This window comes from Cricetulus griseus, assembly GCF_003668045.3.
Source record: "Cricetulus griseus strain 17A/GY chromosome 1 unlocalized genomic scaffold, alternate assembly CriGri-PICRH-1.0 chr1_1, whole genome shotgun sequence".
Taxonomy (NCBI): domain Eukaryota; kingdom Metazoa; phylum Chordata; class Mammalia; order Rodentia; family Cricetidae; genus Cricetulus; species Cricetulus griseus.
In genome coordinates, this window is record NW_023276807.1 from 2,511,470 (window position 1) to 2,538,441 (window position 26,972).

General features: G+C 48.8%; 1 protein-coding gene across 1 annotated transcript; it reads left to right on the plus strand.

Moving 5' to 3' along the window:
• Window positions 1-58: 58 nt before the first annotated feature.
• Window positions 59-26,607, plus strand: Edar (ectodysplasin A receptor). Its single transcript, XM_027388340.2, has 11 exons — window positions 59-109; window positions 734-856; window positions 1,568-1,749; window positions 8,840-8,925; window positions 17,599-17,685; window positions 18,609-18,734; window positions 18,833-18,907; window positions 19,174-19,246; window positions 21,842-22,001; window positions 23,392-23,452; window positions 26,285-26,607. Exons 1-11 carry the CDS (start codon window positions 59-61, stop codon window positions 26,605-26,607), a joined length of 1,347 nt encoding a protein of 448 aa, XP_027244141.1.
• Window positions 26,608-26,972: the final 365 nt, after the last annotated feature.

Below are 26,972 nucleotides of genomic sequence, written 5' to 3' on the forward strand. Positions count from 1 at the left end.
GCAGCTGGGCCACCTGATACTGATGCAGTATGTCTTACAGGTAAGCTTCCAGAAGATTATGGCCCACATGGGGGACTGCAAGTGGATGTCCTGGCTCCCAGTGCTGGTGGTAAGTTGTTCTGAGTGCCTCTCCTACTGTACACTTACTTCAGCACCTGCAGGCCAGGGGCTTTCCCTCAGGCCACAACCTTCACCAGCTGTACCACCTCAGACTGCCCTTAGCCTCCTTCACCCGGCTTCAGAACTCCTACAGACTCCTACACCCAGCTGTCAGGAGGGAATGAGGACAACAGTACCCCCAGTTCTAATTGGACCATTTATCTGGTGCTCTCTTCGTGGGCCTTGTAGACAGAAATGTCTCTCGGTGCTTATCAGTGATGTGTTAGCCTGTGTAATGGGACCACAGCTAAAAAAGATCAGAAAGTTTCTGCCCGCTTGAGTCCTGCCTGGCGGTGGGGTTGGGACACCATGAGACCAAAGGACCAGCCCCTGTAGTACCAAGATGTCTAGAGACTCAAGAGAAGGGGTGCCTCCTTTGTGAGCTTAAGAGAATCCAAGGCTTAGAATGGGTGTGGGAAGAGGATAAGTTTAGACAGTGGGGTCAGGAGGGAGTGGTTGTAAGGATGGCTGAGGGCAGGGGGAGATGGGTGGCCAACCGGGGGCTCTCTGGGGACTGTCCCCACATAACTGCATCTTGAGGAGGTGTGGAGGCTAAGCACCCTTTCTGTGACAGGTGTCTCTGATGTGCTCAGCCAAGGCAGAGGACTCCAACTGTGGCGAGAATGAATACCATAACCAGACTACCGGGCTGTGCCACCAGTGTCCTCCCTGCAGACCAGGGGAGGAGCCCTACATGGTGAGTAAAGACCAGCCCGCGGCCCTGAGCTCTGGGGAGGTGAGGGTAAGCTCATGGTACCATCATCCTAAACTGTCACTGAGGACCAAAAGGTCACCCAGGTATATTCACCAGGGCTGAGTGGTGTGAGCTACAGAGCCCAGGGCACTGGCTGGCTGTGCACTTTCCAGCTGTGTATTCTCCAGCTGTGCACTCTCCAGCTGTGCTCTCTCCAGCTGTGTATACACCATCATATTTCTCAGGCATTCTGAATTCTTGAAAAAGTGCTCCATCCTGCCCTGTTGGGCTGACAGTCTGAATTGGGAGTAGATGGAAGTGCTCTCCAGGAACAGTGCATCAACTCTGGGTTCTGGGTTCCCCTTCTGTGGAAAGGCCAAGCACACATGCTCTTTGGAGCACCAGAGAAATGTCTTCGACAACACTGTCTGGGGTTCTTACAGAGTTCTGAAAAAAACTCAGGCTCCCAGACTGGTCCTCAAGTGAGGCACTCTGGGAAGTTGGTGAGCCTGCTGAAAGGACCTCCTCTGAGGCGGGAGGCTGTCACTTACTGTTGGGTGATAGAGAGGAGCAAACTTAGAGAAAGAACCACGGAAGTCGGGACTTTGAAATTAGTATAGGATGGACAGCTGAGGGTGGAAACGGCTAGCATGCCACTGTGCAGGCCTCTGTAGTCACTGGCTGTATTCTCATATCCCCTGCCTCCCTTGCCAGTCCTGTGGATATGGCACCAAAGACGACGACTATGGCTGTGTGCCCTGCCCTGCAGAGAAGTTTTCCAAAGGAGGTTACCAGATATGTAGGCGCCACAAGGACTGTGAGGGCTTCTTCCGGGCCACTGTGCTGACACCAGGGGACATGGAAAACGACGCTGAGTGTGGCCCATGTCTCCCCGGGTGAGTGTGCTGTGCTGCTGGGCCCACCTCTGAATGAGGAGCAGTGACCCTGTGAGCAGAACCCCACAGGCACAACAGGCCTTCACAGAGTGTCATGCCCACCCTCTGTCACCTTCTTCTGGGGATAATAATAGGCTGGTGCCTTCAGGTGCTGCATTTGTGGCTGATAAGGAGGCATCAACAGAATATAGCCTGACTGCCGATGTAAAACAAACCAGCCAGACACTTACAATGAAACAACGCACATGAAGCATTTTGGAGGGGGAAGAAAATCTGACATTCACTGGAAGGTATTATTTGGATTCTTCTGAGAAACCCGTGAGTGAAAAGCACGAGTCCTCTGATGTCTGTGTTTCCCACACTGCTGGAGCATATAGGTCCTCCCCCTCCAAAAGCAAAGTGAGAACACAGCAGTTCCAAAAGACAAAAAAAGATAGAAATCTCCCTGTTTTCCTGATAGAATGCATTAGCAAATTCTGACCAGAGTCAGAAAATTCCCATCTGGACACTCGATCAATACTAAGCCACAGCTGTTGCTGCTGCCTCCCCCTAGTGGCCACAAAACATCCTGTTTTACAAGACTGCAGATGGAGAGGAAAAGCATGGTGGGAGGTGGGGGAGGGGATGGAAGTGGTGGTGGTGGTGGTGGTGGTGGTGGTGGTACAGGTGTGGCTGGAGGAGGTGACAGAGATGGAGGTCGTGAAGGTGATGGTCGACTGGGTGGAGATAATGGCCATGATGTAGCAGGTCTGAGGTGGATGGGGTGTGGGGAGCTCACGCCAGAAGTGAACATTACATTGTGAGGAGGAAGTACAGAAATATCAGAAAGACACTGCCAACAGAAACATAAGTGAGCTATGAATTCACTTTTCATATCACACACACACACACACACACACACACACACACACACACACACACACACGAGTTCAGTTTTATCGTAGAAGCAATTATCTCACAGCTCCCAACACCATCTGTCTATCTGCTGGTGACAGACTGACGCCCACTGCAGTTTCCCAGTGTTCTGTCTTCAGCCTAGGCCACCTCCCGAGCCACAGGCTCAGCTATCCAAATATTTCCTAGGTAATCCAATGCTCAGGTCCCCAACACAAAGTGTGATTCGAGTATATTTGTCTAGTGAATCTATGAAACAGCAGAACCTCATCATGTAACCTTATCCTTGGACATGCAAAAAGCAGAGAGCTATAAACGGGGAGGGTAGTAGACTATTCCCTTTGAAAAGATGAGAAAAAATAAATTTTCTGTCCGCATAGTTGTTGCAATTACTGTGTTGTGGGATTCCCCCAAAAAAGAACAACAGCATTAGAACCAGAATAGGTGTCTCCTCACATAACTGTATAAGCACCATTGAAGGGACTGGTTGGTGTAGACTTTGGGTTTGCCTCTGAATGAGGGAAACTCAGTGAAATCTGATAGCAGACAGAATTAGTCTCTGGTAGCTTACACAGTTCCTAGAATTTCATTTTGATTGATTCATTATCGATTGGCTTCAGGCTTTTTTTTTTCTTGGTTCAAAAGTATGATACACAAAGAAGTGAAGAGCATCTGGGGGGGGGTCCGTGTCAGGCACACCCATCCCATCATGCTTCCTTTGGAGGGAAAGAACCCTCTGTGTAGACCCTGTTTACAGTCACGTAACAGCTGCATTACTTATTTTCCCTGAAAGCATAAGCATCTGACAGGGCCTGGTCCTCTGGTTCCCATGGCCTCAGTAAGGAGCTCACCATGCCAGGAGACGTGGAGATGCTAGAGACAGGTAGGGCCAGATAGAGGTGGTCTAGCAACCAGCACTGAAGACTTGGCCTTCAGCTTGTGACTGATGCAGGTCCCCAGTCAGAATGCCAAGTCAGGGAAGGACACAGTAGGGCTCAGTGTCAGCGGGATCCTTTTGATAGCAACAAGAGAAATGGCTGAGTAGTGAAGAGCCTGGAGCCTAGGGAGCAAGGGCAATGTGGAGAGCAGGGGGTCCTGGGACAGAGGCACTGGGGGTGACAAGAGTCTCAGGGCTGCCCAGCAGCTAGATGGAAGCGCAAGGTGGAGAAGACTCATTGGTGTCTGCCCTCCCTGTGCCAGAGTGGCCGGTGGTGCCATATGTCCAGACATAGGGTACAGGAGGAAGAAACATTTGTTGGGGATGTGGAGACAGGTAGAGGCCAGATGTGTAGAATCCAGTGCTGTGGGACATCCAGACCAAACTCCCCCACATGGATGGATGGAGAGGTTCAACACTCAAGGTGAGTGTTGAACATTGCTTGGGCTGTCCATATGGGATCCATGAGGCAGCTTCTCAGTGCGGGGAGTGTGGGCCAGTGTGCCACAAAGCTCCCCAACCCACACACCTAGCTCTCAAGTGGCTAAAGGTGAGCCTTGGGACTGTGCCGCATCAGTGGTCCACGGTAGCGGTTGTTCTGTTCTGGATGATCTAAAAGGGACAGTGACTGTATACAGCCAGTTTCACTGCCCCTTAGAGCCAGAGAGAAGAGACTTTTTAGCTAAAATAGACGAGTCTGGGGCCATGCAAATGACTGCACTGCTCAGGAGCAGATGCCAGTCAACACTTGAGAAGTGACTTGAGATCCATGAAGACAATTTGCCTGGTCCCAATATTTACCAGAATGTGTCCAATCTCCAAAGACATTCGATAACGGTGGTGAGCCCCCTGCCTCTAGAAGGCTTTGAGCAGATGACATTTGTAGAATGGGTGGTGGGGTTGCATGGGTTCCGGCAGCATGTTTCCGGCTCTGAAGTCTTGAGTACTTCTCTCTCTGTTCTTCCGAACAGTGACTTTATCTTCAGCACTTGGGACAGATGGAAGCCAGAGCACCCCCTAAGTGAGGGAGGGACGCATGTCCACATCCATCTCAGCGTGCCGCATATCACTCCACAAATGTGGAAACTGAGTAGCCAGTTCCCTCTTTGGCTTGTCGTGAGGCATACCTGCTAAATCAATCATTCCTGACCCTGGAGCCACTAAACAGAAAGCCTCCACTTCAGCCCTGGTCCCCAAGGCCCTCTTACAACTGCTACCCCTTCTCACAGGATCTCATACTCCATAGGGGTAGGACCCACTTCCTGTTGTATGCCCTACGCCTACAGAACAAAATAAGGCTCTCCTGCTGTCACAGGGACATTTTGGCAGGTTGGACCGATTAGCTCCATGAACCCCTGTGGTTATGGGCCAGGATGTAGATTTACCTGGTGTTTGTCTTTTTAAGGCTGTGGGCTGGCCCTCTCCCCTCCCTGTGGTTTGGCAGGTGCTGGCTCCCATTCTCTGTACATGTGGCCCAGACACTCGCTGAACAATGGCAGCACATGGGGCTTTCCTGTTGGGAAAGGTCTGCGTGGGAGACAACAGGAGGCAAGGACAAGGCAGGAGGGAAGGGGTTAGATTTCATAACCTCCCCTGCTTTGGCATCCCCTGCCTGTGGGTAGCTCCTGCAGCCAGCTCTACACCAGCCGTTGCCTTTACACAGGAGGCTTAGTGCAGTTCATGGGCTGGGCAGGCTGGAGAAAGGACTCTCCAGGTCACAGGGGTCTGCAGGTCATGAGCATCTCATGACCCAAAGCATCCACTGCAAGCCTGGGTCCCAGGACAGGGGAAACTGCCGGGAGAAGCAATTACTACCAACTTAGAGGAAGTCAGTCTGAATAGAAGACTCTTGAATCCTTGTTTAAACTGAATTTTGCCCCAAGCTAAACAATTTAGGCCAGGAAGAACAGATGAGAGGAGAGAATACTTCAGGTTGTCCTCAGCTGACAATGGCTCAGCTTAGCATTTTTCTCCGTTATGATGTTTCTAGTCATTAAAGAGAAACATCACTTCAATTCGGATTAACTTGGTTAATGGTGAGCCCCCAAGTGTCACCGTCTTTCACTTCCAGAGCACTGAATGAGAGAAGCTTTATTACAAAGTAGGCTTTGTGTTAGATGATGCAGCCCAATCATGGGCAAACCGTGCATGTCCTGAGCACGCTGCAAACAGCTCCACCAGCTAGTGTGGGTTGAGTGCACTGAATGCATTTTTTTCTATGTAACAGTTCCTCTAACTTACAATGAGCTTATCAGAATACAACCTCACTGTAAGTCCAGAGGATTTGGAGAGAAAAATCAAAACATGGATCAACGAGTAAGGGATTGCATCTTTGTGGAAAGGTGAGTGGTCTTGACACTAGCTGGACCACAGATGTCTAAATGAACACTTTACTTCAGATGGAAGAAGCTGTCGGAAGGCAGAAGCTAGGCCAGTGTTCTCCACTCTTGCCGAGTTGTATGCGGAACTACAGGTGCAAACTCTGAGGTTAGTTTAGGTTAGTCCTGAAAGAAAAACCTAACATTTAAAAATGGTCTCTGGGCTGGAAGGATAGCTCTGTCAGTGCCTGCTGTACAGACATGAAAGTCAGAAGTGGTGACAGGCATCGCAGAGACAGGGGGGAATCCCTTTCTGCCTAGTTGAATCAATGAGCTCCTGGCTCAGTGAGAGACCCTGTCTTTACCAATAAGGCAGACAGCAAATCAACTAAGGTACCAGAGATTGACTCCAGTCTCCAAATATTTGCACACACAAGTACGTGTGTACCACATGCAAACATGCACATACACACAGGAACACACACATAGCAAAACACATACATAAATGTTCTTGCAGCGATGTATGTTATCGCAAGGGAGCTTCTTACCTGGAGGCATTTGACCTGTGTACCAGGTGGGCCATGCAACTTCTAAACAGCTTCCTAGAACCAACCCATCTTGAAAATTTTTATATCAGGGCTTGAGATATGGTTCAGGAATTAAGAGTACTGGCTGTCCTTCCAAAGGAGCTGGATTTGACTCCCAACACCTACACGACACACTCTGTAACTTCAGTCTTAGGGGATGTGAAACCCTCTTCTAATGACACCAGGCATGCATGTGGTGCACAAACAAAACATGCAAACCAAAGACACACACATAAGATAAAAACAGCATTTTTTTTTACAGCTTTTCAATAGTGTTCCTTCATTAAATTACTTTGTACAGCTTGGTCAAGTGGACAATCAGGGTCAGGGCAGGAGTGTGGAGCTCTAAACATTCAGAACCCCTGTGAGAATCAGAGAGAGACACCCAGATGGGAGCGGTCAGCCTACAGCAGAAAGTGCCTGCCTGCCTGCCAAGAAAAGGCAGCTCACCACAGATGGGAACTCGGGACAAAGCAACCAACAGCACCCTCCCAGGTGCTAAATGCCCAGGTCTTCAGTGTATAGCAGGTCCTAAAGCCCCTGTGGTTCACACTACTTCTCTGTGTGTGACTTTGGAGCCTTACCTGTGACAGAGCTCGACATGCAAACATAACCAGGACAGACAAGTCTGTGGTTCTGCTGCTTTAAAGGGGGATGGCTGGTGTCCCCAAATACCTTTGGAGCTTTTCTCCAGCTCAGTACTTGGAACTGTGGAGCAGAATATAATGCCATTCATTCATTAACTTGTCTAGCCAATATTTATCAACAATTGTCCTTCCTTAGTATCTGGCAAGATGTATGAGAGAGGTTTACCCTCATTGGCCTCCAGTATCTACCTGGTCTTAGCAGGATGGGAGGGGAAAAATGGTATGGACTTGGGTTAGGATGGAGGTGTTAGCAGGCTGCCCCAACAGCTTGAGGCCACCTGCCCCCTGCTGGGTAGATCCATTATCAGTCTTTATGTAGCTCCTGGCTTCGCTGACAAAGATGGATTCTTAGGGGACCAGAGGGTGCTTTGGGGAGCTTTTTCCAGAAGGCTTGACAGTTAAACTGTTGTGGCTTCTCCAAGGGGTGTTTTTGAGATTGGTTAATTAATGTTTACAAGACACACAGGGATCTGAAGATAAAAGGCTTTGAGGAAGGGCAAGCAATTACAACCCTGATGTTACTGGTAATGGTCCAAGCTCAGGCAGGCTGGGGTCCAGAGTCTCCCAGCCCGCCCTCCTGTAGCATCTTACCACCCACAGACATCAGCAGGGCTAATCAGAAAGAGGCAGGAGACAACTGCAGGTGGATCCACCAGCAGAGAGGGTTTTGCATCTCTGGAGCTATCAGGAAGGGAAGCGCTGAAGCATGGACGCCAGCTCACTTTATTTGATGAGACTTCTCTCAATGTGATAAATGGCCTCATGAGCACCCTACAGTGTTTGTTTGTGGAAAATGGCTCACACCAAGAAATGAGCCAAAATGTCAAAGAATTCCCCTCCTGTGTCATTCCCCTTCTGTGGGGCTATGGGAGGGGAATGGCAATTGCTGAGGGCTGGGTCCTTTAAGGGGTGGGGCATGAGAAGGAACAGGAGCATTGTTTGGGTGAACAGGACTTGAAGCCTGACACACTGAGTGATTCCCCCTTTCCTCTGAGGGCAACTACAGGTGAACTCAATAGTTACACAGGTGTCTTTAGCCCAGGGCTATTAGCTGTATCAGGACCTGGTTCCACTCTGGGTCATCTTCTAGGCTACCTGCGCTGGCCTGTGTGACCAGTGGAGTTGTTTTCTGTCTCTGGCACTCTCACCCACTCACGCACTTGAGGGGTTCCAAGGACCCCAGGGATGAACAGGCATTTTGTGAACAACCCCACCAAGCTATGGGCTCTGAGAAGTGTAACAGTGAAAGGAGAGAGACACAGGGAGCTCACCAGTGCCCACAGGTGGTAGCACACAGGCATGTCTGCTGAAGGCTGTAATGAAAGGCAGTAAACACACACACACACACACACACACACACACACACACACACCAACAACAACAACAACAAACAACAAAACAACAAAACAACAAACAACAACAACAACAACAACAACCACCACCACCCCCTCAGGAAAGGAGCAAAGAGAGGAGGCCATGTGAAGCCAGGCTCCAAATCGTCCCAGTACTAAAAAAGGAATGTTCCACTTCAGGACAGGCTAAACATCCCCAGGGAACTCTGGAGGGCTGTTGACCTCTCAGGTCCTCAGTTCCCACCAAGCTATCTCATGTCCTGCTTCAGCCATGGCCTAGTGACATCCGGGTTGTACCTGTTGTGTGGTCCCTGTCACTCATCTGCCGTTACTCTGTCTCACTTGTCTCCTGCAGCTACTACATGCTGGAGAACAGACCCAGGAACATCTACGGTATGGTCTGCTACTCCTGCCTCTTGGCGCCTCCCAACACCAAGGAGTGTGAGTACTCTGCCCTTCAGCAGAACCACTGTCTCATTTCCACGCATTGGCGGGGACTTCACAGTGCCCCAAATGTATGCAGTGTTGTGTTAGGGAAGAGAAGTCAAAGTTCTTCCCCTTGGACTAATCATACCAAGAGCAAGCCCACATCTGAATTCTCTGCTCCTCTCCCTGTGTCTGCCACCATCTCCTGTCAATCTGAGTCGGACTCTGTGCCTGCCTGAAGATCATCTTGTGCCTGTGTGTGTGTGACTGACTGTGCCCCTAACAAAGGGCTTTGCTCTCTTGTACTGATCAGCACAGAAAGCACCACGTGGGAGAGGGATGATGGAAACTGTACAGAAATCTTTAACAAAGTTTTATAAAGGATTAAGTCACTGACCCCCAACTGCCCCACATAACAAACACTGCTGCAAATGTCACTGCAAACAGACTTACCAACTTGTGTCCATGTTGTAGCCAACATTTATGGTGGATATGTTTTATAAGGTTGCTTTCTGATGTTTATTCAGTGTTTGTTAGCATAACATACATAAACACACACATGCATTACTCCTGGGAAAGGGGCTTGGAAGGGTGCATAACTTAAGGTTACAGCTATGCATTGTCTCGGGTTGTAAATGTTGCTTACACAGGAAATCCAAGACATAGTAAGGTTGGCTGTTACATTCTTCTCTTTAAAGCAGGTAAAACAAACAGGCTGAGCACACAGTAGGATAGCATTCCTAAGTCCTGAGTGACCTCATGGTGTATTATTTATTAACTCTGATTGTGAGTTCCAGTCTCTTAGAATGTTTAAAAAAATTACAAAATTGCATCACCACAAGGTCCCATGAAGCCAGTTCCAATGACGAGATAAGATTAGCACAGTAGCGGCTGGACATGGAGGCAGCTTGGCCATCAGCATCATTTGTTTCTCTTGCAGAGGACTGAAGTTCAGTTCCCATCACCTACCTCAGGGGGCTAACAACCATCCAGCTCAGGGAATCTGATGCTTCTCCTGGCCTCTGTGGGCACCTAACACACACACACACACACACACACACACACACTAATAAAAATTAAGTCTTTGCAACGTGGTCTAATAAAGGTAGAAACATTCTGAAGCTTGGGCCCTTAATCTGCATCTGAATGTCAGACCTACTAAAAATGTGTTTGGGGACCCCCTCCAGACCTGCTGGCTGGAGGTAGGATGAAGGAGGTAGGATGAAGGAAGGCTGGAAAGAGGCTAGCCTCATCAACCCATGCTCTACAGGAACTAGCCTGGAACAAGGCCCACCCACCCTTCTACAATAGTACTTTTAAGGAGAGGGTGATAGAGACTTCCTCCTTAAAAGGCATGGTGATAGGAATGGAAGAGTGTCTCCTCCCTTCTAGTGAGGCCCAGGAGAGCGACTCTGTTACTGGACAGGATGCCTGGAGGCAGGGATGCTAGGGGTTGGGGGAAACTGAGGGCCAGGCCATTCTCTGCATTCCAAATAGTTTGGCAATTGGAATAGATTTGCATGTGTTTAAAACTGAACTTCCTACCAGTCATATGCTAATTAATTTACAAATTGGAGGATGCCCTGGGGCTCCTGGCTGCCAGCCTGACCTGCAGTGAAGTCAGCTGCCATTGCTAATGTGTCTTCTGTTGGGGAATCTACGTGGATTACATGCCAGATGACTCTGCGATGAGGTTCTCACCTGAGTGGAAGATATCAGGACTGTACCACCTATCAGGAAAGGCTCTGTCTGTGGAACCCAGGGGCCCTCACACAGATGCCCTTCCCTAATTGCCTGGGCAGTCAGAAGACCCAACCAACCATATGCATCCAACCTGGAGAAAAGCAAGCAAAATCCCTGACTCTTAGAGATTAAAAAACAAACAAACAAAAAAGAGCCCCCTCCATCCCTCTACTCTTCAATTGCTTAACTGACAGCTAGATCCCAGGAAGGCTTCATTGTAAGTTTTTAGAACCCAGCCTTGGCTCTGGGGCCAGTCTTTTCAAGCCAGTCTCCAGGCATCCGTATGCCCAGTCCAGAAGCTTGTCTGTGATGGATGTGGTAGACAGGGCACTGACTGATCATAGCCTCCTTCAGATCATAAAGCAGCTCCACTCCAGTCTCTACTCTGGCTCAGTCTTGACACTGTGTTACCCAGGATGCATTGTGACCAGAAAGACTACCTATAAAGATAGCCCCTGTGAAATTAGGAGACCCATATGCTCAGTATTTGTTGTCCACAGCCCCAACCCAGCAACGCCAGGGACTTGGCCAAACCTCATCTTTGTTGGGATCTTGAAATCCCTGGCTGGTGGCCTAGGCTGCACCTCTTCCTGAAGGGTAGATTTCCTGGACCTTGGTGAACCAAGCTATCATTCTTGGTATTCTGAGTCAAGGACCCTGGGGCACCTGGTGATGCAGCTACATGCCCAGTAGAGCTGGAGCAGGCAGATGGCCAGATGCAGGACAGCCAGTCCAGCTACATACCTGAATCTGCATGAGGGTCTCCTACTCCTCGGGAGGGATGGGAATCAGGGCACCCACCACTCTTCTTAACCCCACGTGACTGAGCCTGCACTGGCATTTGAAGAGAACTTGCTGCTTCTCTGGGCCTGAACAGAGGAGTTCAATTCTTAGCATATTACCATTCACTGCTTGAGACAGCACAGGTTTCTGGTTTTGCCTCTTGACTCAGGGGGTCTGGGTGGCCCCCAAACACATTTTTAAGTCTGACATTTGAGTGTAGGTTAAAGGCTCCAGCTCCAGACCCTTTCTGCCTTTGTTAGAGTATTTATCCAGCCTCATGGAGCTGTTTCTATCCCTGCCGGGCTGTACTCAGTGGTGTCCACCATACAGACTTTTTGCACAGCCAGGTGGATTAATGCTCACCAAGCATTCCCATAAGCCCGTCATAAGAGTGCTACTATGTTGCTGTGACACAGACCATCAAGGGACCCTTAGGAGGAAAGTGACATGCATTTACTTATACAGTAGAATTAAATGTTCCTGTTCCTGGATGGCCAAGATGCTGGGCTCAGTTCAGTCCTGCCTCCAGGCTGACTGTCATCTCCATTAAAGCATGGAGACAATGGGATCTTTGGAGCTACTTCAGTTTCTGCTTCCTCTACCATATAATGGAGGCAATACCTGCACATACTGGGGTGGTGATATACGTACATTGAAACTGGGAACACAAAACAGATACAGCAGGCAGCCTTCCCTAAACTAAGGAACACAAATCCCTTTGGTTTATCTTTTCAGTAAACCAAAGAGCAGGATGCACTTGTCTGTAATTTCCTTTCACCCATGTTGTCCTGAGAATGCAGATACCCAGACAGCTAAGTAAAGGGGTCTGTGCTGAAAGGACAGTTGGTCAGAGTTTGGAGGGAGGCAGGATCTCAGGGATGGAGAAAGACGTGCATCCCGCTTGGCTTCCATTGTGAGTTTCCACACCTAAGAAAGTGATTTCATTCTCTGTCCCTCAGTTTCCTCTAAGATCTTGTGTCACAAGACCTCTGTGAGGACAGATGGGACTGTATGGACAGTGTATGGGAAATACCCACTTCGGTACTAGTGAGATATCCCAGTGCAGTGGGCAGCAGGCTCAAACAAACAACAGCAGGCCTGGACTTTCAACAGCTGGTCTGGGACAGAGTGGTTAGAGGGACAAGGATATAATGTAATAGAAACACTGTGTTGTGGCAGGACCTGCCCAGTCACATCTGTCTGTCTGTTTAATCACTTTTCACTGGCTAAGACCCCTGAGCTAAGTCAAGAATAGTGTGGTCTCTTAGGAAAGGATACCCAGTTAAAAGACTAGGCTGTGGCTTAGAGCACTGAGTAGATTCTATTTGGCACACATGACTCCCTCATGTAAGCCTTAGAACATAAACAGGAAACCCTGGCCTCCAGGAGCAAGGACCTAGACATTTCTGTAAAGTACTATTCACACCAGAACATGACACATAGCACCAAGAACCTGGTAAGAAGCAGGGTCTTGCAAAGCAGGTCTGAGCAGAAGCAAAGGCTGTGTTCCCAGCAAGCAGTCCTGTCACTTCTACCATCTATTGAGAATCTGATGACTCCACCCCTCGCTCAAGGATCCACAGCCAGGGTGTGTGGCCAGTGCCAGGGCTGAGGGGCACCTCCTTAACAACTCTAAGAACTAAGTCACTTTTTAAAAATCCAAACTGTTTACACTTTGTAGAGAATGCCAGCCAGCCTCTAATGCATACTGGCACATTTATAAATTGTGTGGATTAACAACTTCAAAGGCCCCTTATATACCATCATCTCTTTGAACAGAGGTATAACTCCACTAAGCCTTGTGCTTACAGCTCACTAAGTCCCCGAGGAAGGTGAGCTGAGCCCCTGCAGCCAGCCTGGGAATTCAGTGAACTAGGCACGTCTGTCCCTACCATCTTGTCCAGTTGGAACTCCAGTGAAAAACATCTGCCCATTATCTGGAACATCAGTTTTTACCAGCGTTTAGCAAATATTTTACCTTGCTCATTTTAAAGCCAGAGTCCTATGGAAGCCAACATTCATCTGCACTTGACTACCCAAAGATATTGATATGGAGGAGCAAATGACTGAGTGAGGGGAGCAGGGTAGGGTGGGATATTCCTAGCATAATGATAATGCATAGTCAAACCACATCAGACCAGAGTACAGCTGATACAGGAGAATATGTTTGCAGGGGTCCTTAGCATACTGCTCTGGGGGAACATGTACCATGGCTGTGCCTCCATAATGGGCAATGCAGGTGCCAAGGCATCTTCTGTGCCCTGCCCCCAAGTACCTTATAAGGTGGGATAGTTTATAGACCCATGGCTGACGAAAGGTATGCAGTGAAGAGCAGCAGGTCTCTGGGCTGGCTCCCTCTCTCCCTCTGTCTCCCTGAGTTTTCCACAAACATACATCACACACAGTTTATTCAGCATGATACAGTGTGTTCATATGTCTGTAATTCCAAGGGTTTGGGATAATAGAGAGTGGTGTTTGTTTCCTCCAGAAGCACCCTGAAGTGATTACCAGGGACCTGACTTTTCCTCCTAAGGCCTGCAGGTACTCTCCTGCCCATTAGCAAACCACACTCACTGCCGCTTCTAGATGGTACTATGGGGCCCACCCCGTCCTGGTGTTCTCTGTGCCGGTGATGTGTGACCATGGTGAGATACTTGAGCAGACCCCTGTGAGGTCAGCCTGGGGATGTTCTAGGATTTGCCCTACTCCTTCACCTGGAAGGCAGAGGGCACTGAACCGATGACCACAGAGACCAAATAAGAGGCAGATGGCTTTTTGTCATTACTGTGCTCAGAGCAGGTCCTATTTGATCTGTTTTTAACTTTTTCCCACTGAGTACATGCCTTTCACCTGCCTGAAACAGAGCTGTCACTCAGGACATCCAAACCAGGCACCCATGCATTGAGTTACCCTGAGTCTCCTTTGCTGAAAGAGCAGCTCCTCTCTCTCTTGCCAGCTCTGACTCTGAGAAGCCCATTGTCAGGCCGTGGGTTGCTGCCTTTCAGGACCTGCATGGCCTGTAGGCCTGGTTGAATCCATGCTACTTCTGCACCCAATATATGCCCCAGCATCTGCCACAGGATCCCAGAGGGAAGTGTCTGTCTCCCCGAAGATTCTGGAAGGGCTCTGAGGTCTATCACATAGAAAGGGAAGGGCAGAGGCCATGATGACCTGAAGGGTTTGCCTGCAGGAGTGGCTGCAGGTGTTTGGCTCCAGCTCCTGGCTTAGAAGGTCTACCATACTTCATCTCTACTTCCCCCCTTCTCAGATATTCTCAGAAGAGCATCCTTGGCTGGGGAGTGCCTGGCACCTCCTGCAGCCTGTACAGTCTGGATGCTCTGCACATGCCAGCTGGGGTTCAGTTTGGGGACTGTCCAGTATATAAGAGCAAGGCATAGCTGGCCCAAGCAGGTAGCATCTGTGGCTCTGGAAGATGTCCTTAACAAGTATCAGCCTGTACCAATGTTTGGCATTGTCGTGTAACCAGCCCTCCCGGGTACAGGGGCATTTCATAAGTCTGTACTCACCACGCTACCCCCATTGTTTCTTTCTAGACCATAGGCCTGGGTGTGTTTGCACCCCATCCCCAGCCCTGTCACTGCCTTGGTCTGCAAGTCCTAGCAAGAAGGGACAAGAAAAGACAAAGATCGCTGGTGTCCACAAACACAGCCCTTGGCTTTCTTTTTTTTTTCTCTTCTGCCCACATATCTTAAGCTCACCTGAGCCCCTAACCAAACCAACAGATCAGTTTCTTTTCAATGTACTATTTGCTTTAGAGGAAGGAAATTAGATTCTATTCAAAGCTGGGTCAGGACAGTCCACCTGATGACATGTGATGGCTGTTTCCCCTGCATAGTACAAATGGCAGGACCCTGGAGCTTGCCTCTGCTGGCTGCAGCAGCTGCCAACCTGTAAAGGACTTGGTGGGGGTCTGTGAGCAGGAATGGGCACGGCCTGAATGTCTGTCATTTGACAGGTGAGCAGGTGAGCGTAGCTATGTAGACAGTACCACCACTGGAAACTCCCTTGCCAGTTCCTCCCTAAAAGTTATCCCTGAAGATAAACTAAAAGTAGAACATCAAGTTTGGAGCCTAAAGGCCACAGAAAAGCTTCCAGTCTTCCTCCAGAAAGAGAGAGACACAGCTCACCCTCCCTAGTCAAGTGACTACCCTCCTGGCCCACACCACAGTTCTATTTCTGTCTAGTATTGAAGGCCAAGCTACCCTCTGAATACCTTGGCACCACGCTGACACACAGAAATCTACCTTCAGCCTGCCCTCAGCCTGCGATACCTTCTTGCAAGTCCAAACTGTTCATCTTCCATCTCTGTTTGTTGGACTAGGGATAAGGCCTGAGACAGAAGCTCCTGGCCTCTCTCCACAGGGCATATATCAGCTATCCTGGCAGCGCACTCCACTGATGTGTGACCGTGCTCCTGCTCCTGGGCTGGCACGAGTCAGATGGCAGGAGCCTTTATGCACAGCAGTCCTGGGCTTCTCCCATAACCTCTCTTTGGACTGCCGCCCCTGCTTACTCCTTCCGGAAGCCCCGTGGTGATGTAGGCTGACCCCAGAGGCCTATCCTCTTGGCTGGCTGGGGTGGGTGGAAGGACTTCAGGGAGGTTGGTGGGCCTGTCTGGGCTCATAGCTGCTTTTCAGAATCTGGGATTACTTTATGACCCTCTCCAGAACTGAGAAGCAGCAAGGACAAGAGAGAAAGGAAGAAAAGAAAACATAACTCCCTCCCCCCACTCCAGGGCTGGGGACACAGCTGATGGGCAAGTGTTCTGCCTCCACTACTGCTGATTGTTTTTATCGACTGGAAAACTCAAGTTTGACCTGAAGAAGGTTATTTATCAGAGAAATACAAGTAAACAAGTACTTGTAGTTTTCCTATATCAAATCAGCTGCCATTTTTCTCCATGCTAATTGACATTTCTTTGCCCTCCCCACTCCCCCCACCCCAGTTTTTGGATTATTGAGACAGGGTTTCTCTATGTAGTACTGACTAACCTGGAACTCCCTCTGTAGACCAGGCTGGCCTTGAACTCACAGAGATCCACCTGCCTCTTCGTCCCAAGTGCTGGGATTAAAGTCAAGCACTACTACACCTGCCCTTTTGTATTTTTAGCAACAATTTTTTTTTTCCTGTGGAGGGAGAGTAATGAGCCATGGCTAGGAGGGAGAGCAGGCACATCCACTCTTAAATGGGTTGTTTGAAACTATTTAAAATTCACCTTAGGCTCAGAGTGCAGCGCAGTGGTGCAGCGCTTGCCTAGCACACACTAGGCCAGCAGCACACAACCACCACTGCACAGAATCTTAGAGAAAGTCCCAGAGGGAAGTACGTCACAGCTAAGAACAGTAGTGTAATGCTCTGCCGGCCCCTTCTGCTTCTTCCTCGGGTTTTATTTTTCTGGATTTTTAGTAATAAGGATATATTGCTTTTATGACCGGTAAGGATATTAACAACATGTTTCTGCTCTCCATAATTGAAAAAAATTAATGAAGCATTATTTCCTCTAAAACACTTTCATAGACACATGCTATCCTTCAAATAGAATGCATAGAGTTTGTCTCAGTTCATAGGAAAACTGAGTGGACGAGGCAGAGCTATCTTTTTATTTAAAGATGGAGAGATAGCTTGTGGGTAAGAGCACTTGCTGCTCTTGCAGAGGACTGGTGTTCAGTTCCCAGCACCCACACTGTGTGGATTACAAGCACTGGTAACTCCAGCTCCAAGGGTTCCAGTGCCGCCTTCTGGCCTTTGCAGGCACCTGCATATTTGTGGTGCACAGATAACACACACACACACACACACACACACACACACACACACACACACACTCTTTAGAAAACGGAATTTCTAAGATGTCAGAATACTCTTTGAAGAACATTAAATACACTAGAAAATAAAGATCTGTGTTCTCTGTCCACTCCTGCAGTGAGGTCCAGGAGTCTGCTCTCTGTCCCCTCCTGCAGTGAGGTCCAGGAGTCTGCTCTCTGTCCCCTCCTGCAGTGTAGTCCAGGAGTCTGCTCTCTGTCCACTCCCTACAGTGTAGTCCAGGAGTCCAGACTGGCTCACTTTGCTGCACTATCTTATTTTCCTGCCTTTGAATGCAGTGCTTTGTCAGATCTCTGAGGTCACGTGTTCTCCTTGCAGGTGTGGGAGCCACCTCTGGAGTTTCTGCTCACTCCTCCAGCACTTCTGGCGGCAGCACCTTGTCCCCCTTCCAGCATGCTCACAAAGGTGAGGAGGGTGCCTAGACGTGGGTCCAGGGGACAGCTGGCAGCAGTGAACTCGGAGCCCTCCCCTCTTGCCACTTCTCTAATGTGATGGGATCCCATGATCACACCCAGAGCCCACCTCAGTTCCCGAAGCACCTGGGAACAGCATGCAACCAAGAATAGTAAGACACACACATCACCCGTCTCCCACAGCTGGCAGAGTTGCAGATGCGCCAGATGACATCAGGAGGCTGAACACCCTCAATGGGCTCTCAGCTCTGCACCTCCTTCAGGTGGCCCAAGGCACCAGATGCCTGCCACTGCCTCTGTGGGTGACAGGTCATTTGGATCCTGCTTCATGGGAACCAGGTGTCCTGTTTGGTTATTTTGGAGAGTTAGAAGAAGGTTTTGGATATTCCACATACCAAAGCTGCATTTAGGGAACCAAGCAAACAGCTCCCGGAATAAGCAGCAGCCAGGCAGAAGTGGAAACAGCGGGAGTTGTCGGGTGGGTTCAGCCCTGTGTACCCTGAGGCTCTTGCTATTTCTCTGAGGATGAAGTGCCAAGTAAAACCAAACCAGGAATCTGATCTCTAGCCCAAGGAGTGGCCTTTTGCTTGGGAGTGCCTAAATTTGGACTATGTTGTCTTCAGACACTTGTTCATGGGCCTCTCCTCCTCATCGCTACCTTTCTCTTAGGATCCTCAGAGTAGTGAAGCCAAGAGTAAGCGCCCCAGGAATGGCTTCTTGGTTTTACGTCCTAGTCTTCCCAGTCTAATGCACATGAGCCCACTCGACAGTGGGAGCAGCCCAGCAGCCAAAGCACACTTGACGTGCCAGGTCCTTGGCTCAATTATGATCCTTGAAAGCATTTCTGTGACCGGGTCTTCTGGTGGGTGCTATGGCCCTCAAAAACATGTATCCTCCTCTCCCTGATGCCAGCAGAGCTCTCAGGTCAAGGACACCTGGCCACCGCCCTGATTATCGCCATGTCTACCATCTTCATCATGGCCATCGCCATTGTCCTCATCATCATGTTCTACATCATGAAGACTAAGCCTTCAGCTCCAGGTGACATCGCTGCACCCATACCCCTATTCCAACACTCTGTCACCTTCCCTGAGACAGCCAGGAGACTCAGGCTAACCTTTTTCTCTTTCTTCAAGCAGCCTGCTGTACCAGTCCCCCAGGAAAGAGCCCAGAAGCCCCAGCTAGCACACATGAAGAGAAAAAGGAGGCTCCAGGTCTGTACACGCAACCCATGCTGCCCCATACATAATGTCTAGCATGAAGATGGAGTATGTCCACCTTGTCCTCAAACTTGACATCCCAGTCTCCTGACCACCTCTGATTCCACAGTCGGGGTGGGGGGGGTAGCTATGCCCACTTGTTCTGTTCTCGGGTGGGGAGCTGGTCACCAGGGATGTCTACTGAAAAGGAAACACGAAAGGCAATCCGAGTTCAGAGCCCTAAGCTAACTCTCAGTCACCCCCAATTTCCATTCCTACAGACAGTGTGGTGACTTTCCCTGAGAATGGCGAATTCCAGAAGTTGACAGCAACACCCACAAAGACTCCCAAGAGGTATGTAGAACAGGGGCTTGCCTACATTCACTACTGGGTAGAACAATCCTAGTTCCAGGGACTGAGCTACCAGCTGGGTCCTTTAAATCATTGAGCAGGCAGGCAAGCTGTATCAGTGAATGTACTGGACAGCTGGTGGCCTGGGGAAGCTCCCAGAATGTTGGAGAGAAGCAGGCAGTGCAAACTAGCACCGAGTTTCTGGTTCTTTATTAACTACAGGAGCTGATGTGTGTTGGGGCAGGTGTTGCACCTGCCTGCTACTCTCTACTTGCTCATTCTCCCTGCCCCTAATCCCCCAGTTGCCCTGAGCCCTTCATCCTTCTTTTCAAACTGAGAAAAGACATGAATCCCATGACGCATACATCCTGGTCAGGCTCTCACAGCTGGCAGCATTGCATAAAATGCTTTAAGGCCAACAGCACCTGCACCAGGCCTAAGGTTGGCCTTGTCACGCCCCTAAGACTAACAGGTTGATGCCGTCCCCACTTCCATAACTGGACCAAGATCACTCACTAGTGATCAACAGAGCTAGAACCAAAGTCCAGGCTGTCAATCATCTATACAGGCCTGGTGTAATTAACCTCTGGGGGGGGAAGAGATTGACCTGGTGGTATTTTAGTATGTTTACCAAACACTGGGTCATAGAACCCCCTCCACTTTAAAAATCAACTAAGAGGGAAGTCATTTCCTATTGTCCCCATAGTCCTTTGGACTATGGTCCTTGCAACTCTTCAGCACTGGTTCCCAGCAACTCAGCATGAAACCCTTTTATGATGAACCCAGCACTGTGGCTTTACACACACATATAGGAAGGGTCCCATCTACCCAGTGCCAATCTTTGCAATTGGGGTCCAGAGTTCCCAAGAGTTGCCAAGCCAACTACCAGAAGAGCAGAGTGCCAAACCCTCCTTCTTGACCCAAGACAGGATCTTCCCGTGACACAAGAATTCTTGCCAAGTCTTTTCTACTTGAGAATAAGGACTTATAAATCTGGACAAACTTCAGGCACTGAGGAATCCCAGCCTAGTGCACTAATCCATTTGGAAAAACTCTAGTGCTCTCAAGACTCCCAATACAGGCATCTCCACACAGTAGACAAGGGTAGTAGGTATGAAACTACTCAAGGCCTTGGAGAAGTTTAGTTCCCACTGTGCCTTCATTCTAACTGGTCATTGTTCAGACTCTGGGAAGTTGTAGTCTAAGCCCTGTCCTAGGTACTATACATGGTGCCAAGGATGAGCCAGGGCTCCAAGTATGGTGTGATCCCATTTGGTCCCAGCTTGCCCCTTCCATCCTTCCAGGACTTTTTGTTCCTGAAAGTAGCTTTTAAAAAGGGGATGATGAGCAGGCAAGGATTTGCCCCTGTGGCTCGAGTTTCTTCTGAGGGAAAAATTTTCAGGACGATACTTGGGGAAATACATACTCTTTGCATGTGTAAATATTAAACTTTGGTTCTAAAGACAAGGTCATGAACCTTTTTGAACCTGTCCCTACAAACAGCTTTTGGGTCTTAGAAATGGAACTTGGGAGCTATGTGGTGATCCGTGGAAATGCCATCATTTACATCACAATGTAATTACATCACAAATTACATCACAATGTAATCTGTGAAGATGCCATCATGCATTTCCATTTGCCTGCCAGAGTTAGTGAAGGGGATGGGCTAGCCACCTCCCTCATCGGCCCTCAAGCATAATGACAAAGGGGCTCTGCTAGATGGTTTCACAACTGCTTGTATTTTTTTTTCTTTCTTGTGGCTCCAGGGCTGTGTTTGCTTATGACCTTCACTGCTAACAGTAACACTCAAATATAATGTGTGGCATATATAATCCCTTTTTCTAAAGGTCGTTAGCTAAACCAAACAAGTGAGCAGAATACTTTGAAAAAAAAAAAAAGACTATTGTTTTGCCTTTATTTTGAATGGTTTGTTTGAGGGTTTCAGCTCTAACCCACAGGTGCCAGGTCCTGTGTGACCTGAGCAGTGAGCAGGTGTAGCTCATGAGGCTGACTGCATGTGATCATCCACCCTGCCCACCCTTGGGAGCTCTCTGGAGCCTCCACAAGGCACACGTCTAAGGGCAGGCCACTAGTCAAGAGGGCCTTCCCTGACATTAAGGTGCACTTTGTGTGTGTGTGAGTGTGTGTGTTCCTGCTTATTCTGGAAATCCTGCATGGATTGAGTTCTAGCCATCTAATATTAATGACTTAACACGAAGACCCACCTTGCTGGGGTTAAGTGCAAGAGTCTAGAACACACTCGGTTACCAAGCATCCATGGTGTCAGGCAGTGTGGAGAGATGTCAGATGCAGCCCTCGATGGTGTCCCCAGCCTCTTGGACCCCACTGCTTCTTAGGAGCCCCATACAAACATCTACGGGCCACTCTGTACCAGAATGGCTTGTTTGTCAGGAGATAGAATGTCCCTTTCTCCCCTCAGGTCCCCTCACCTAGGGCTTAGGAAATGTAGGAAATACTTAAGGAACAAGGTATTGTAAAATGCTCTGCATACCTGGAAAACAAGATGGGCGTCGAGGCAGCTCATCTGGGCTGCACTTTCCTAGACTCCACTAACAGGTTTCCCGCTTGTGTTCACAGTGAGAACGATGCATCCTCTGAGAACGAACAGTTGCTGAGTCGCAGTGTGGACAGTGATGAGGAGCCAGCCCCGGACAAGCAAGGGTCCCCAGAGCTATGCCTGTTGTCACTAGTTCACCTGGCCAGGGAGAAGGCTGCAGCCAGTAACAAGTCTGCTGGGGTGAGGCTCTGGCAGCATGGCCCATGGTACACTGGTGAAGTGACTTACAGCCATCAGACAAGTTATCTCACATTGAACAAGCTCCATAGGATGCTTTTCTCACAAGGGTCCCAGCTAGGTCAATGTGCAAAGCATCAGGTTAAAAAACAATCTTAATTATACTGCTTACAGACAAAAGAGAAAAGTTTTTTCTCAAATCACTGCAAATGCCAGAAAACAGGGGGAAAAACTTCTAAAACATACTGTGTATATCCAAGCAGTTACACCACACCACACCACACACACACACACACACACACACACACTCACCCCTGTGTGTATTTGTAGGTTCTGAATCCATGAGTCAGCATAGATAAAAAGAAAACTGTGCCTATACTAAGCATGCATACTTCTTATTGTCATTATTCTCTAAACCATGAGATGCAGTAACTATTTGGAAAACACTTCATGTGTTAATTATTAGGAATAATGAAGATGATTTAAAGTATATGGGACGATGTGAGTAGGATCTATGCAAATAGACATTTTACGTAGTAGGCTTGAGCAAACACAGGCTTTGATATCCTAAAAGGTTCTAGAAACAAGAATATTATATATGTAAACACATGCACACAGACAGACAGACAGACAGACAGACAGACAGACAGACAGACAGACACACACACACACACACACACACACACACACACACACACACACACTTCTCTTATGTGGCAGTAGACTCACTTAAACAAATTATCCAGAGGGTTTTGGCACTAACGCAAGCTGCTTTGGAATGCCTGTGGCACAGAGTGTGCTCTGAGGCTTGGGCATATATTCCTGTTTTAGTCTGTGCCTCAGGTAGCCCAGCCAAACCATGTGGCAACATTGTTGGTAGTAAAGAAAGGCCCTACAGGGATCCCGGATCTGGCCTGGCCCTGCAGGATACCCTCTCTACTCTAGGTGCAGTGATCTGGCTAAAGAATCAGTAGAGCATGCTGCCTGCTGCAGGCATGGTCTTTTCACCCAGGATCACTCACTGCCTATCCTTGCCCTGAGCTCTCTGCCCTGGGGAAGAGAGCATGCCATAGCTCCGTTAGCTGCTGCATGCATGGCTGCCCTGGTGGCTATCTGGGACCCTCATTGTCAACCTTCTAAACACACCGATGACAGCTCTAACATCGGTGTCCCTTTAAACCCAGTAGCACCCCTGTTGTGCACAGAGGGTTTTTGCATGGAAGCCCTAGGGACATTCTTCTTCCTGATATGTTTGGGCTGCTTTCACCTGAGGCCTTGGGACAGCAAACATGCCTAGCCATCAGGGCCAAGCCAGTGCAAAGGGAAGATTTGGGGCTTTGTGACCATCTGCTCCCTTTCTGAAGATGAACATTCTCTTAATTGTTCTTTGTAGATCCAGAGCCGAAGGAAAAAGATATTGGATGTATATGCCAACGTGTGTGGTGTTGTTGAAGGTAAGGACAAGGGACCCATTCAGAGCTGGATGCGGCAGTGCACGCCTTCAATCCTGGCACTTGGGAGGCAGAGGCAGGCCATCTCTATGGATTTGAGACCAGCCTGGTCTACATAGTAGGTTCCAGGCCTGCCAGGGCTACATAATAAGACTATATCTTAACAACAAAATAAAAATGAAAAGGCCATTCGGGGCACACTTCTGGGAGATGGGAACCCCCAATGCCAGGCTCCTATGTGAAGGACTGAGGACAGTCATCCACATCTGATGAGGGTTGTCAGGCACCCCCTCAGAATAGCCAAGTGAGCAGACTTAGGCTGAAGTGCTTCCCTCACAGGACAAGAGACTCCCAGTATTGTACTGGTGCAGTACCACTTGCGGACAGAGTGATGGGTACCCATAGCTTCTTTGCTTATGCCCGCATCAGTATTGTCATCAGTATTGTAGTCAGTGCCAATGGGGACACTAAGGAACATATAGGTATGAGATTTTGTCCTTGTGTCTGTATCCAGTGTACCATCACAAACTAAGATGATTGGGGGCATTAGTAGGTGTACTACAGAGCAAGAGCTTTCTGTCATGGACAGAAACATCATCATGCAGGGTATGGCTGTGCCTAGAAACAGTTTCACAGGCATGCTGAACTGGCCTTGGAGGGCTCTCACCTCCTTCCAGGGCAGCCACATGAGCAGGAAGGTCAGACTGCCTGCAGTGGGCAGGTAAAGAGCAACAGGATAAGAACCATAAACATTCCAGTCTGTAATCCTCCTAGATGCTATAAAATCCAGGCCCTAAGTTAACTTCTCTTCACCCTGGAAATAAACCCCTCACTGCTTATGTCAGGGGACTTTCCTGCCTCCAGCCTTGCTGGCATCCCTCCACACACCTCTGGTCTAGATGAGCTGTGGGACTGAAGAGAGTCCCACGCTGCCTGCCACTCATGTCCCATGTGGGAGAAGTGCAGGCCCTGAGCTGGGGCAGGCTGGTTAGATGCTCTGTTTGACCAGAAGTAACCACCAAGCAGGAATTCCAGGGCCAAGTATTCTTCTTGGCTGCCTTCAGAAACATGGCATGGCTCCAAAGTACATGCCTGGTCAGCCTGCTTCATCAAGCTTGGCATGGTGGCTGCTGTTGGCTGCCCAGAAGAACATGGTCTAGGAGTTACATTCCAGCACCCCAAAAGCTCTTCTCTGTTCCAAAGAATGTCTTGGCTTTGAAAGACCAAGCCCATGGGACTGTGACTTTCAAATTAATTTAGAACTTCAACCATAAGAGCAGCCCTCCAGTGGGTCCTGCAGGGTGGAAGCTTCAAGCCTGTGCCCTCATGTGCTCCTTGACAGCCTAGGCATGTGTGCTTCCTAATGCCACAGTAATAAGACACAGGCAAGACCAAGTCCCTCAGGCCAGCATGGCGTGGCTCCCAGGACCATTAGAATCACATGAAGACCTGAATACCTCTGCCTACCCAGCCACCCCACCTTTCTCAAGATCCCAATGTGGTTAGTATGGGGTAAACCCCAGACAGCAAAGTCCTCCAGTTCTTTTAAAAGGTTTTTATTGTGGTATTCTTCTCCTCCCCTCCCCAACACAGAGTTTCTCTGTGTAACAGTCCTGGCTGTCCTAGAACTCACTTTGCAGACCAGAATGGCCTTGATTTCATAGAAATATGCCTGCTTCTGGTATTAAATACCACACCTGGCTTGTGGTATTCTTACCACTTGGTGCTAAGAGGTAATAGAGCAAAGCCTGGGTGCTCTTCTCCCAGCTTTTCCTGATGCTGATAGCTCACAAACCCCATAAAAGTCATAACCAAGATGTTGATGTTGACACAGTAGATAGACAGCGACCCCTTCAGCCACCACAGGGGCTTCTCCTGCTCCCCAAACCCACACCTACAGCCCTGTCAACCACTAATCTAGTCTCTTTTGATGTAATTTTAGGATTTCAAGACTATTATAAAAGTCAAATTGGGGGCTGGAGAGATGACTCAATGGTTAAGAGCATTGGCTTCTCTCCCAGAGAACTGGGATTCGATTCCCAACACCTCCATGGCAGCTTACAGCAGTCTGTAAACCCATTTCTAGAAAATCTGATGCCCTCTTCTGGCCTCTGTGGACACTGCATGCACATGGTACACAAACCTACTTGTAGGCACACAAACATACTTGTAAGCAAAACACCCAGATATGTAAGAGATGCATTTTAAAATATTATTGTAAGTTGAATCATACAGTACATACTCAGCGATTAGCTGGTGTCACATGCCATAATTCAGTAGAGAGTCATCTGTGTTGCTATGTACGTATGTCTGTGTCATAGGAGTTTTTGAGTATCCTTGGAAATTTCTACATAGACAATCATATCTGCACAAGGGGTATTTTTATTCCTTCCTTTCTAGTCTCTGTGTACTCTTTCCTCTCTTTTCTGGCTTCACTGCTTTGATGTCAAATATGAGCACTGAGAGCAGAGCCCAGGTCCTCCTGATCCGAAGGAAACACTCAGCTTTTGCCACTGAGTACAATGCTCGTTCTGGACTTTTCATAAGAGTCACATTAACTCTCAAGTACTGGAACCAGAACTACACCCCTAAAATAAATGTTACTTATCAGAGTACATAATTCTTTGTTCTATTGTTGAACTCTATTTGTTAATATTTTTGTTAAAGATGCTGGTTTTGGTATCAGATTGGGAGGTATCTCCTTCTTTTCTATTTTCTAGAAGAGACTATTTAGAACTTAGGTCAATTCCTTTTAAACACTTAGTAGATCTTTAATACTGAGCTCCCCTTGACTTCGGTTTGTGACACATAACTGTGACTCTCTCTTTCTCTTAGGTCTCAGTCCCACAGAGTTGCCCTTTGATTGCCTTGAGAAGACAAGCCGGATGCTCAGCTCCACTTACAACTCTGAGAAAGCGGTCGTAAAAACGTGGCGCCACCTTGCCGAGAGCTTTGGACTGAAGAGGGATGAGATTGGGGGCATGACTGATGGCATGCAGCTCTTTGACCGCATCAGCACCGCAGGCTACAGCATCCCAGAGCTGCTCACAAAGCTGGTGCAGATCGAGCGACTGGATGCTGTGGAGTCCTTGTGTGCAGACATACTGGAGTGGGCTGGGGTGGTGCCACCTGCCTCCCCACCCCCAGCTGCATCCTGAGGGGAGTGCCTTGGACTGTCCTCCCTGGTACCAGCTGGGGATCCAATGAGGCCCCTGCGGCTGTGAGTGATGCCATCGGACTGCCAAAACTCAAGGCTTTTCCTGGTGGGTCGCTGTATTCCTTAGGCTGCCCTAAGGAGTCCGTTGAGCACTCAAATGAACGTGTGGGGATGACACACGTGAAGAACCTGATCCTACCTTTAAGGAGGCACTTGATGGGAGACAGAGGGCATGCTACAGACCATATCAGCAGATTGTCAAATAGGCTAGATGAAGGGATGCTAAGAAAATGTAGCGGAGAGTTCTAAGAAGGGTGATGGCTTCTCATGGAGTTGAAAAATGGGGACGTCCTTATGAAAGTTTTA

Excerpts from the sequence above, each read along its gene's own strand:
- Edar (XM_027388340.2), top strand. The coding sequence starts at position 59 with ATGGCCCACATGGGGGACTGCAAGTGGATGTCCTGGCTCCCAGTGCTG. Across the intron at positions 8,926-17,598 it reads GCCTCCCAACACCAAGGAGT|GTGTGGGAGCCACCTCTGGA; the intron begins GTGAGTACTCTG and ends TTCTCCTTGCAG. Across the intron at positions 17,686-18,608 it reads CTTCCAGCATGCTCACAAAG|AGCTCTCAGGTCAAGGACAC; the intron begins GTGAGGAGGGTG and ends TGATGCCAGCAG.